Source organism: Toxotes jaculatrix, chromosome 10 (assembly GCF_017976425.1).
Source record: "Toxotes jaculatrix isolate fToxJac2 chromosome 10, fToxJac2.pri, whole genome shotgun sequence".
Classification (NCBI taxonomy): domain Eukaryota; kingdom Metazoa; phylum Chordata; class Actinopteri; family Toxotidae; genus Toxotes; species Toxotes jaculatrix.
The window spans coordinates 967681-980040 of NC_054403.1; the positions used below are offsets into that span (position 1 = coordinate 967681).

Sequence of the window (12360 nt, forward strand, 5' to 3'; positions counted from 1 at the left end):
TGATTCAGTTCTCAGACATATTTGAAGGAAAAAGGGAGACACCAGGGGACAGATCCATAAAACTCTGTGTCCACACACAGACAGAAATATGCACACACACTCTTTTCAGCAGATTTATAAAGCAGAGCTTTCTCATGTTACTGTATCAGTCTCTGTCATTGTGAGAGTTGGTGTATGAACATGAGCCTGATTGCCACTTCCAGAGTCTGTAGACCTGTCAATGAAAAGAAGGACAAAGAAGAAACACAGTGTCTCCATGTTGGAGGTTCCACTTTCATGATTTACACGTCTGAGCCTTTAACAGCTTCTAGACATTATAAACCATTATGTTGTCAGGTTTCTATGATTTAATGACTGTTGGAAAGGAGCAGAATGTCCTCACACTGGATTGTAGCTCCCAAAAAAGTTTGATCAGACTGAAAAAGGAAACACTTCATGAGTTAAATGGCCAACATGACAACGAGCTGATAGGACGCAATACATCATCAAGATAAAATACATTATCAGAGCCTGAAAGAATCCCAACAATCTCACAGTAATGCACTCAAAACATCCAAGAGTATCTCAGTAAGTTCAAATATTTGTTGGAAAATGTATAAGATATAAAATCTGAGAGAAAGATCCAGAACAAGAGCTGGACTGCAGACAGTCAGTCAGAGCAGCACTGTACAAAGTAAGACTGTACATCTGTCTGCTCATGTCATCATGTCTGAAAACAGGAGCTGTGCTTTGATACAGAGTCATTTGTTCTATCACACAGCTTTGGCATTTAAGATGATTAGAAATACCACAAAATGCCAAAGCTTTTCTTTGCTTGTCTTTAGTTTTTATGCAGCTGATGAAAGAAATGAGCAGATTCTCTTTCTTTAGTCTGACATTATTTCTTCTGTGTCAGCAGATTTTCAGCAGATAGTGGTCTGCAGGAGGTTTTAGATGAACATAAGATCAGTCTGAGGAGGAGATGTGAACATGTGACTGAAGGAACTGATGGAACAGGAAGTGAAATCCTCCTCAACAGGATCTACACTGAGCTCTACATCACAGAGGGACAGAGGAGTGAAGAGGTTAATAACCAACATGAGGTGATGCAGCTTGAGAGCGTTTCCAAGATGAAAACCCTCCATGACACTCCAATCAAGTGCCACGACATCTTTAAAGCCTTACCTGACCAACAGAGACGCATCAGAGTCGTTCTGACGAACGGCGTCGCTGGCGTTGGAAAAACCTTCTCAGTGCAGAAGTTCACTCTGGACTGGGCAGAGGGCTCTGAAAACCAAGACGTCAGTCTGCTGGTTCTGCTTTCGTTCAGGGAGCTGAACCTGATCAAAGATGAGCAGTACAGTCTTCTCATGCTGCTCCACGTTTTCCATCCAACATTAAAGAAGCTCACAGCAGAGAAGCTTGCTGTCTGTAAAGTGTTGTTCATCTTTGACGGCCTGGATGAAAGCAGACTTTCACTGGATTTCAGCAGCAGGGAGGTCGTGTCTGATGTCTCACAGAAGTCATCTGTCAACGTGCTGCTGACAAACCTCATCCAGGGGAATCTGCTTCCCTCGGCTCTGGTCTGGATAACTTCCCGACCTGCGGCAGCCAATCAGATCCCTCCTGCATGTGTTGACAGGGTAACAGAAGTACGAGGCTTCACTGACGCCCAGAAGGAGGAGTACTTCAGTAGGAGATCCAGTGATGAAGAGCTGTCCAGAAGAATCATCTCACACATCAAGACATCCAGGAGCCTCCACATCATGTGTCAGATCCCAGTCTTCTGCTGGATCTCTGCTACAGTTCTGGAGCACATGTTGACCACAGAGCAGAGAGGAGAGCTGCCCAAGACCCTGACTGACCTGTACTCACACTTCCTGCTGGTTCAGACAAAGAGGAAGAAGCACAAGTATGATGAGGGACATGAGACGAGTCCACAGGAGCTGACGGAGGCTGAGAGGGAAGTTCTTCTGAAGCTGGGGAGGCTGGCGTTTGAACATCTGGAGAAAGGAAACATCATGTTCTACCAAGAAGACCTGGAGCAGTGTGGTCTTGATGTCACAGAGGCCTTGGTTTACTCAGGAGTTTGTACAGAGATCTTTAAAAGAGAGAGTGTGATCTTCCAGAAAACAGTCTACTGCTTTGTTCATCTGAGCATTCAGGAGTTTCTGGCTGCAGTCTACATGTTCCACTGTTACACAGAGAGGAAGACAAGAGAGCCGAGCACTTTCCTGGGACAAGACTACAAACACTGGGACTCAAAACCTTCAAAGCGTTTTGAATATAACAATAGCAGCTACCCATCACCCGATGTCCTCCTCAGTGACGCCATGGAGAAATCCCTCCAGAGTAAAAATGGCCACCTGGACCTGTTTGTTCGCTTCCTTCATGGCCTGTCTCTGGAGTCCAACCAGAGACTCTTTGGAGGCCTTCTGGGTCAGACAGAGAACAGACCAGAAATTGTCCAGATAGCCATCTACAACCTGAAGAAGATGAACAGAGATGATATCTCTCCTGACAGAAGCATTAACATCTTCCACTGTCTGATGGAGATGAACGACCGCTCAGTACATCAGGAGATCCAAGAGTTCCTGAAGTCAGAGAACAGATCAGAGCAGAGACTCTCTGAGATCCAGTGTTCAGCTCTGGCCTACGTTCTGCAGATGTCAGAGGAGGTTCTGGATGAGTTGGACCTGAACAAGTACAACACATCAGTGGAGGGACGACGGAGACTGATCCCAGCTGTGAGGAACTGCAGAAAGGCTGTGTAAGTCCAGACAGGATCTTTAACATTATCAGTCAATGTAGATTAGTAGTTTAGTTTTTTCAAATATACACTGTATGAAATTATTCTCATAATAGTTTTATAATTTTTAGGTTTTTCTGGAGACGTTTTAAATGTTGTGTTTGTCAAACATAGATTTTTCAGTTGATTGTGATTTTTGTGTTTTTCTGTTTATTTATTAGTAACTGTTACATTTTACATTCATTTGTTAATTTATTCATGTTGTTCTCAGTCTTTTTGTTTTCATGTAAACCTGATAAATCAAATTTACATTTCAGGTGATTAACCTCTACTGAAAACATAATTCTGAATATTATCTTCCATTTCTGCCGCCTGGTTAGCTCAGTTGGTAGAGCATGAGACTCAACCTCTCAGGGTTGTGGGTTTGAATCTCACTCCGGGTGGCACCACCTCCCATGGGCTCACCACCCGTGGAGGTGCCATAGGCCTTCGGTGCATTGTGAATTGGGGGGGCTGCCCCCGCGACCTGGGCCTGGACCCACATAAGCGGCAGATGATGACATCTTCCATTTCTGCCAATAGATCCCCCTAAATCCTCCACACTTCTCATTTCAAGTCTTTCCATATTTTGTGTCAAATCAAATCAAATCAGCTGTACATACAACTACAGTGCAGACAAAATGAGACAGTGTTTCCTGGGTTCAGGAGAGTGAAGTTAAAAATAAAAAACCCAAAGAAGTAAAAGTCGTAATAATAAATACTAAGTAAATGCTAAAGAATCCCTGCAAACAGCCCCCCTGTCCCTCCACTCCTAAGACCCAAACCCCAACTCCCCACATACCTCCCCTAACATACTGCAAGATGCCCATTGTGAAAGATTGTCAGTAAATGTCCACAGCAGCAGACTGCCATTACAGCTTGTGGCAGGAAGCTGTTGATGAGTCTGGAGGTTCTGTCTTTTATGCTCCGAGACATAAGTCAGAAGCAGGTGTTTTCTCTGCTGGTGTAGAGGAGAGTAGAATCAGGAAACACACACCTTCAGCCAAGTACAGAGGTCTGAATATATCAGAGCAGAATGAGAGAATTCAGTATTCTTCTACACATTTGTCTGAGTCAGACTGATGAAGCTTCATTCAGCTACAGCTGAACTCATGAAGTCATTTCTTACAGTGTAGTTGTGTTAGGAGGAGACCACTTCACAGTCAGTGTGGACCACAGGAAGGACGACTGCCACCAAAGACTCTTTAAATCAACGTGTGACATCTGACTGTTGGTTGAAGTCAAGAAATGTGAATTTGTCCTTTAATGTTGTTTAATGACACAAAGTTCAGGAAGAAGAAGGTCATGTAAAACCTTCAATGATGAAGAGGATTTGAGTCCAACATGTCTGATTTGATCTTTATCTTCTAATTCCAGACTTGACTGAGCTCAGCAGCATGTTATGAATCTGTGTTGACATGAATAGATGTATGAATGTTGTGGTGACATTTGGATGATGTGTGTAGAAGGCTGACATTATGATGATCCACAATAAGAGAAGGACAAAGTCCCTCTACTCATGTTAGTGAAAGCTCATTGATTAGGACATATCTGATTGGATTAGAAATGATTTTTATCCACATGATTTATTCTTTATTCAGATTGAGTTCCTGCAGTTTGTCAGAGATCAGCTGTGCTTCTCTGGCCTCAGCTCTGAAGTCCAACCCCTCTCATCTGAGACACCTGGACCTGAGTGACAACAAACTGCACGATTCAGGAGTGAAGCTTCTGTGTGGTTCTCTGGAGAGTCCACACTGTAGACTGGAGACTCTGAGGTCAGTTCACTGTCTGTTACTGTTGTAGATCTTATATCTTTAATCCACAACTGAACCTGGTTTATCTTCATCCAGAACTTGAATCCATTCATCTTGAATTGAAGATCCTCAGAACTAATATTTGTACAAATCAATTGAAAAACATGTATAATAATTATTATAATTATTATTATTGTGGTTGTTGTTACTGTTATTGTTATTATCAGTAGTAGTATTAAATTGTGTGTATGTGACTTTGCTGCTGAGCATTTTCCATTAAATCTATTGAATAGTTGTATGAATGTTGTGGTGACATTTGGATGATGTGTGTAGAAGGCTGACATTATGATGATCCACAATAAGAGAAGGACAAAGTCCCTCTACTCATGTTAGTGAAAGCTCATTGATTAGGACATATCTGATTGGATTAGAAATGATTTTTATCCACATGATTTATTCTTTATTCAGATTGAGTTCCTGCAGTTTGTCAGAGATCAGCTGTGCTTCTCTGGCCTCAGCTCTGAAGTCCAACCCCTCCCATCTGAGACACCTGGACCTGAGTGTCAACAAGCTGCAGGATTCAGGAGTGAAGCTGCTGTGTGGTTTTCTGGAGAGTCCAGACTGTAGACTGGAGACTCTGAGGTCAGTTCACTGTCTGTTACTGTTGTAGAACTTATATCTTTAATCCACAACTGAACCTGGTTTATCTTCATCCAGAACTTGAATCCTTTCATCTTGAATGAATGAATGAATGAATGTATCGGATTTGAAATAGTTGTTGTTCCATATTGTGACTTTTTCTTCTCTCAGACTAAGAATTATTCCTTCAGTTTCTCTTCATTTCAGTCAGTTGTCATGAATAATGTCTGTTGACGTCAATGAAACCTTCAGAACTCACACACTCGTATTTGTCACAGTCAGCAGACTAATGTTTTCTAAATGAAGTGTAGAAAATGTCCAGTGTGAGTTGTTCAAAGTCCATTTTTATCACAACAATATACAGAAGATCCTCAGAACTAATATTTGAACAAATCAATTGAAAAACACTTGAAGAAAACATTCTTATTTCCGTTATTCTGATTTGAAGTTCATTTCAATGAAGAGTCAAGACTAATGTCATTTCTTCAGTGTGTGTGTGTGTGTGCGTGTGTGTGTTTTGATCTTTAACACAAGTGTAGTAAATTGTGGTCTTTTCTCATTGAGTTGAATTGACTTGTTAAATGTGTTAAGGAGCAAAGACTTAAAGGACCACACTGTTGGTTTGACATGTTTCAGTCCATTAACTGCAAATCTTGTTGTATTGTAAAGTGTCACTGGGTGTTTGGAAACACACCAACAAATATAATGTATTATTATTATTATTGTTGTTGTTGTCTTTATTGTTATTATTGTTATTATCATCAGTAGCAATAGCAGTAGTAGTGTTAAATTGTGTGTATGTGACTTTGCTGCTGAGCATTTTCCAAAGTTTCCCATTAAATCCATCTGGAATTTGGGATCAAATAGTTGTTGTTCAGTTGAATATGTGTTTAGTTGTGGATTTCCTGAGCTGATCTGCAGGATAGAGACCAGGACCAAGCAAGACATTTTTCCTGGATCAGGACTGAACATTTGAAGTTTGATCCATTTCAGTGGTGAATCAAAGTCAGTTTTTAGTCCAACATGTCTGATTTGATCTTTATCTTCTAATTCCAGACTTGACTGAGCTCAGCAGCATGTTATGAATATGTGTTGACATGAATAGTTGTATGAATGTTGTGGTGACATTTGGATGATGTGTGTAGAAGGCTGACATTATGATGATCCACAATAAGAGAAGGACAAAGTCCCTCTACTCATGTTAGTGAAAGCTCATTGATTAGGACATATCTGATTGGATTAGAAATTATTTTTTTTTAACTTAGTTTTTATTTCAGCATCATACATAGTCATACAGACAGAATCGTACTCTTCATGCTATCTGCTGTTTTCTCACTTTCCATATGAGGTAGTATAATATGGACATGGTTACAGTTGGAACACAAAAAGACAAACAAAAAACAAGCAAACAAAAAAAAAACTATAAATGTAAAAAAAAAGTCAAATCAAATCAAAACGTTGTTAAATTGATTGAATAAATAAATGATCAATCAATCAAATTAATAGTATGCATTTGATTCACAATGTATACAGGGGTCCCTCATTATGAAAGTATACTCATGGCAGGGCTCCACCTTTTAATGAAAATGTCTTTTTGAAGTCTCAGGGAGTATGTTATTTGTTCCATCTGATATATATCCTTTATTCTTTCAATCCACATATTGTATGTTGGAGGGTCGGACTTTAACCATCTAACTGTGATGCATTTAATTGCTGTTGCTAATAGTATTTGTAGGAGGTATTTTTTGCCTCTTCCTTCTATGCTTTTTGGTAATAGACCCAGTAAAGCCAGTGTTGGGTCCAATGTAATGTCTCTACCAAATATATCTTTTAATGTTACAAACACCCCCTTCCGGAATGTTTCCAATTTTGGGCATACCCAAAATATGTGGATCTGGTTGCCAATGTGTGGGCCACAATTTCTCCAGCATTTATTTGAGTGTATTGTACCAAATTTAGCCATAATTTCAGGTGTCCGAAAAATCCTCATGATAACCTTCCATTTAAATTCCCTCCATATATTCGAATTAGTTACCAAATGTGCTTCAGTACATATTTCTTCCCACATATCTGGTGATATATTGGAGTTCATTTCAGTTTCCCATCTTTCTTTTATTTGTATTGTATTATTTACATTCATGTCCAGAAATATTTGGTAACAATAGCTTATTAATTTCTTATCCCAATTCTTTGTTTGTACTTTAATCAGGAATTCTTCAATTACCATAGGCATAACAACTTTAATCCATTCCTTTTTAACCACTTTAATTAATTCCTTATGTTTTAGTAAGAAATCCCTTAGCTGTAAGTACCAGAAGAAATCCGTGTTTGGCAGCTTAAAACCCTCCAGAAGCTGCGCAAATGATTTAAACTTGGCAGCATCATGGAGTTGATGTAAGTTGATGAGTCCGTACTTTGACCATTTTCTGAAACCTGCATCCATTTTAGATGGCGCAAAATCATCTATAAATCCAATATTTGTGAGTGCTGAAATTGTTTTATGCAGTCTAAATTTTAATTTAATCGTCTTCCATATTTTTAATGTAACTTTAGTCCATTCCCCCATATTTATTTCATGTGTGTGGGCTACTAGGAATGGCAAGGCCTGCAGAGGTATTTTGCATAAACTCTTTTCAATACTGTGCCACCATGTACATGACAGATCCTGAATCCATATAGTTAACGGTCTTAATTGTGCAGCCCAAAAATAATATCTCAAATTTGGGTGTTTGAGCCCACCTTTTGCTTTAGGTAGTTGTGATATTTTCAATCTAATTCTCGGTGGCTTTCTTTGCCAAATGAATGTTGAGAAAAGTTTGTCTAACTTGTCAAATGTGATTTTGGGAATGTCAATAGGTAGCATTTGAAACAAATATAGTAATTTAGGCAACACATTCATGCAAACACTTTCGACGCGACCCAATAGTGATAGGGGAAGTATTGACCACCGATCTAGGTCCTTACTGATATTTTGGATTAGGTTTTTGTAATTAACATCATACAGTTTTTCCAATGAAGGTGGTTTACAAATGCCTAAATAATTAATGCCATCTGTTGGCCATTTGAACCCACTCTGTAATTTAACTGCATCTGAGATTTTGCCACCCATATCCATGGCCATTGTTTTGTCCACGTTTATCTTGTACCCGGATATATATCCATACTTGGAAATGAGATCCTACAAATACGGTATTGTAGTAATAGGTTTTGTTATATAAAGCAATACATCATCTGCATACATTGAGATTTTATGCTGTTCTCCATTTACTATAAATCCCTTTATCATCATCGCTGATCAACTGCGCCAGTGGCTCAATACTGATATCAAATAATAAGGGAGAGAGTGAGCAGCCTTGTCTGCAGCCGCGTTCTAAGGAGAAGCGGTCTGACAGAAACCCGTTGACCCTAACTGCAGATTGTGGATTCGAATACAATGTTTGTATCCATTTAATAAAGTTTGGCCCACATTGAAAACGTTTTAGAGTTTGAATTAGGTATTGCCAGGATACTCTATCAAATGCTTTCATGGCATCTAGGGATAGTAACATTGACTCCTCTTCCTTAACTTGGGGATGTGACATTAAATTTTGTAGAAATGATTTTTATCCACATGATTTATTCTTTATTCAGATTGAGTTCCTGCAGTTTGTCAGAGATCAGCTGTGCTTCTCTGGCCTCAGCTCTGAAGTCCAAACCCTCCCATCTGAGACACCTGGACCTGAGTGACAGCAACAAGCTGCAGGATTCAGGAGTGAAGCTGCTGTGTGGTTTTCTGGAGAGTCCACACTGTAGACTGCAGACTCTGAGGTCAGTTCACTGTCTGTTACTGTTGTAGATCTTAGATCTTTAATCCACAACTGAACCTGATTTATCTTCATCCAGAACTTGAATCCATTCATCTTAAATTGAAGATCCTCAGAACTAATATTTGTACAAATCAATTGAAAAACATGTGTAATAATAATAATAATTATTATTATTGTGGCTGTTGTTATTATTATTATTATTATCAGTAGTAGTATTAAATTGTGTATATGTGACTTTGCTGCTGACCATTTTCCAAAGTTTCCCATTAAATCCATCTGTAATTTGGGATCAAATAGTTGTTGTTCAGTTGAATATGTGTTTAGTTGTGGATTTTCTGAGCTGATCTGCAGGATAGAGACCAGGACCAAGCAAGACATTTTTCCTGGATCAGGACTGAACATTTGAAGTTTGATCCATTTCAGTGGTGAATCAAAGTCAGTTTTTAGTCCAACATGTCTGATTTGATCTTTATCTTCTAATTCCAGACTTGACTGAGCTCAGCAGCATGTTATGAATCTGTGTTGACATGAATAGTTGTATGAATGTTGTGGTGACATTTGGATGATGTGTGTAGAAGGCTGACATTATGATGATCCACAATAAGAGAAGGACAAAGTCCCTCTACTCATGTTAGTGAAAGCTCATTGATTAGGACATATCTGATTGGATTAGAAATGATTTTTATCCACATGATTTATTCTTTATTCAGATTGAGGTCCTGCTGGTTGTCAGAGATCAGCTGTGCTTCTCTGGCCTCAGCTCTGAAGTCCAACCCCTCCCATCTGAGACACCTGGACCTGAGTTACAACGAGCTGCAGGATTCAGGAGTGAAGCTGCTGTGTGGTTTTCTGGAGAGTCCACACTGTAGACTGGAGACTCTGAGGTCAGTTCACTGTCTGTTACTGTTGTAGATCTTAGATCTTTAATCCACAACTGAACCTGGTTTATCTTCATCCAGAACTTGAATCCATTCATCTTGAATGAATGAATGAATGAATGAATGAAATTTGAAATAGCTGTTTTTCCATATTGTGACTTTTTCTTCTCTCAGACTAAGAATTATTCCTTCAGTTTCACTTCATTTCAGTCAGTTGTCATGAATAATGTCTGTTGACTTCAATGAAACCATCAGAACTCACACACTGGTATTTGTCACAGTCAGCAGACTAATGTTTTCTAAATGAAGTGTAGAAAATGTCCAGTGTGAGTTGTTCAAAGTCCATTTTTATCACAACAATATACAGAAGATCCTCACAACTAATATTCGTACTAATCAATTTCAAAACATGTATTATTGTTGCTGTTGTTGTTATTATTATCAGTAATAGTTATATTAAATTGTATGTATGTGACTTTGCTGCTGACCATTTTCCAAAGTTTTCCATTAAATCCATCTGTAATTTGGGATCAAATAGTTGTTGTTCAGTTGAATATGTGTTTAGTTGTGGATTTCCTGAGCTGATCTGCAGGATAGAGACCAGGACCAAGCAAGACATTTTTCCTGGATCAGGACTGAACATTTGAAGTTTGATCCATTTCAGTGGTGAATCAAAGTCAGTTTTTAGTCCAACATGTCTGATTTGATCTTTATCTTCTAATTCCAGACTTGACTGAGCTCAGCAGCATGTTATGAATCTGTGTTGACATGAATAGTTGTATGAATGTTGTGGTGACATTTGGATGATGTGTGTAGAAGGCTGACATTATGATGATCCACAATAAGAGAAGGACAAAGTCCCTCTACTCGTGTTAGTGAAAGCTCATTGATTAGGACATATCTGATTGGATTAGAAATGATTTTTATCCACATGATTTATTCTTTATTCAGATTGAGTTCCTGCAGTTTGTCAGAGATCAGCTGTGCTTCTCTGGCCTCAGCTCTGAAGTCCAACCCCTCCCATCTGAAACACCTGGACCTGAGTGACAACGAGCTGCAGGATTCAGGAGTGAAGCTGCTGTGTGGTTTTCTGGAGAGTCCACACTGTAGACTGGAGACTCTGAGGTCAGTTCACTGTCTGTTACTGTTGTAGATCTTATATCTTTGATACAACTTTGATCCACAACTTCATCCAGAACTTGAATCCATTCATCATGAATGAAGGAGTGAATGAATGAATGAATGAAGTTTGAAAAGTTGTTCCATATTGTGACTTTTTCTTATCTCAGACTAAGAATTATTCCTTCAGTTTCACTTGATTTCACTTCACTTGATGTGACCCAACTCAGAGTGTAGAGAGGTCTGAGGAGTTAAAATTATAAACTTCAGTAACTTACTGATACTGAGTGGTGACACAAATAACTAAAAAGTTCAAAAAGGAAGAGTAGCAGACATGCATTCAAACAAATATTAAGTTTATTTAAACCTAGATAATTAAGACAGGAAGTGTTGAGAACTAACAGGCCTGAAAGAACAAAAGCACTCAGGTAAGTACAAATGATGGACTTTATTCTACAATATTGAAATAACCTAGATAGCACCAACTGAATACAACAATAAAAGTTTAAAACAAGGGTAGAGTACTCACTGTGGGGAGATTCTATCACAACCTGCTTATACTCACACCATGTGCTCACCTGGTGCTGGTCCCACTAGAAGACACTTCAAACACTGCAAGTCTACAAACACTGAACTGCACATGAGAAAATTCAAGTCACAACTATGTGACTGCCACCATTTATATTAGCACACAGCATGCAGAGTGTGTACCCTGCAAACTACTCCCCACAGGCTGGACCTCTACCTAAAAATAAAAACAATTAAAATCAGTTGGTTCAGATAACATGAACAAGAAAGGACTTATATGGACAGATAATTAAAAACTCAATAATGAGTTCACAGGAACTAATGTCGTTGCAGCAGAATCATTACATCAGTCCCTATACAAACAACATGTGAAGTAAATAAATCCAGCCAATAAAAGAACTGCTCAGGCAAAGCAGCAGTCTGGATCTGGGCCTGAAAGAGGCGACAACAACTATTAAAAATGTGTATTAATACTTTAGGGGATACAGCCCCACTACACTGCCTTTAAATAAGTTTCATACTTAAGGACATGTGGGGACCTACTACAGAATCCCCTGGCTCTGTCTGGTTCAGTAGATAAGACTCAACAAGGTGCAACCCTCAGTCTTCCTGTCAGATGGAAACACACATTGCTATAGAACACAGGGAAAGAGCTGAGTTTAGTTCAACCACAGCCGACCTCTTGAGCTTGGCATCAACAGCCTACAGGCTCACAGTGCTGCACAGATCTGTGAAATCAGAAAATACCTCTATTAACAAAACAAATAACCTTTTCCCTTTGTCTCTGTCTCCAAATCCAACTTTCCCTCACCTGCACACACCAAAGCACTGCTCACAGGTAGTGATGTTACGTCTGACACCGAAGCCCC

General features: G+C 39.2%; 1 protein-coding gene across 1 annotated transcript in view; it reads left to right on the forward strand.

Annotated features, from left to right (window-relative positions):
- Window positions 1-929: 929 nt before the first annotated feature.
- LOC121188636 (NACHT, LRR and PYD domains-containing protein 3-like) overlaps window positions 930-12360 on the forward strand; it is a gene marked incomplete at its 5' end in the record, with an annotated part of 119822 nt that continues 108391 nt past the window's right edge. Inside the window, 3 exons of the mRNA XM_041048473.1 lie at window positions 930-2749; window positions 4990-5163; window positions 10796-10969. Of these exons, the coding sequence (XP_040904407.1) occupies window positions 930-2749; window positions 4990-5163; window positions 10796-10969 (2168 nt within the window). The remainder of the gene's footprint in view (window positions 2750-4989; window positions 5164-10795; window positions 10970-12360) is intronic.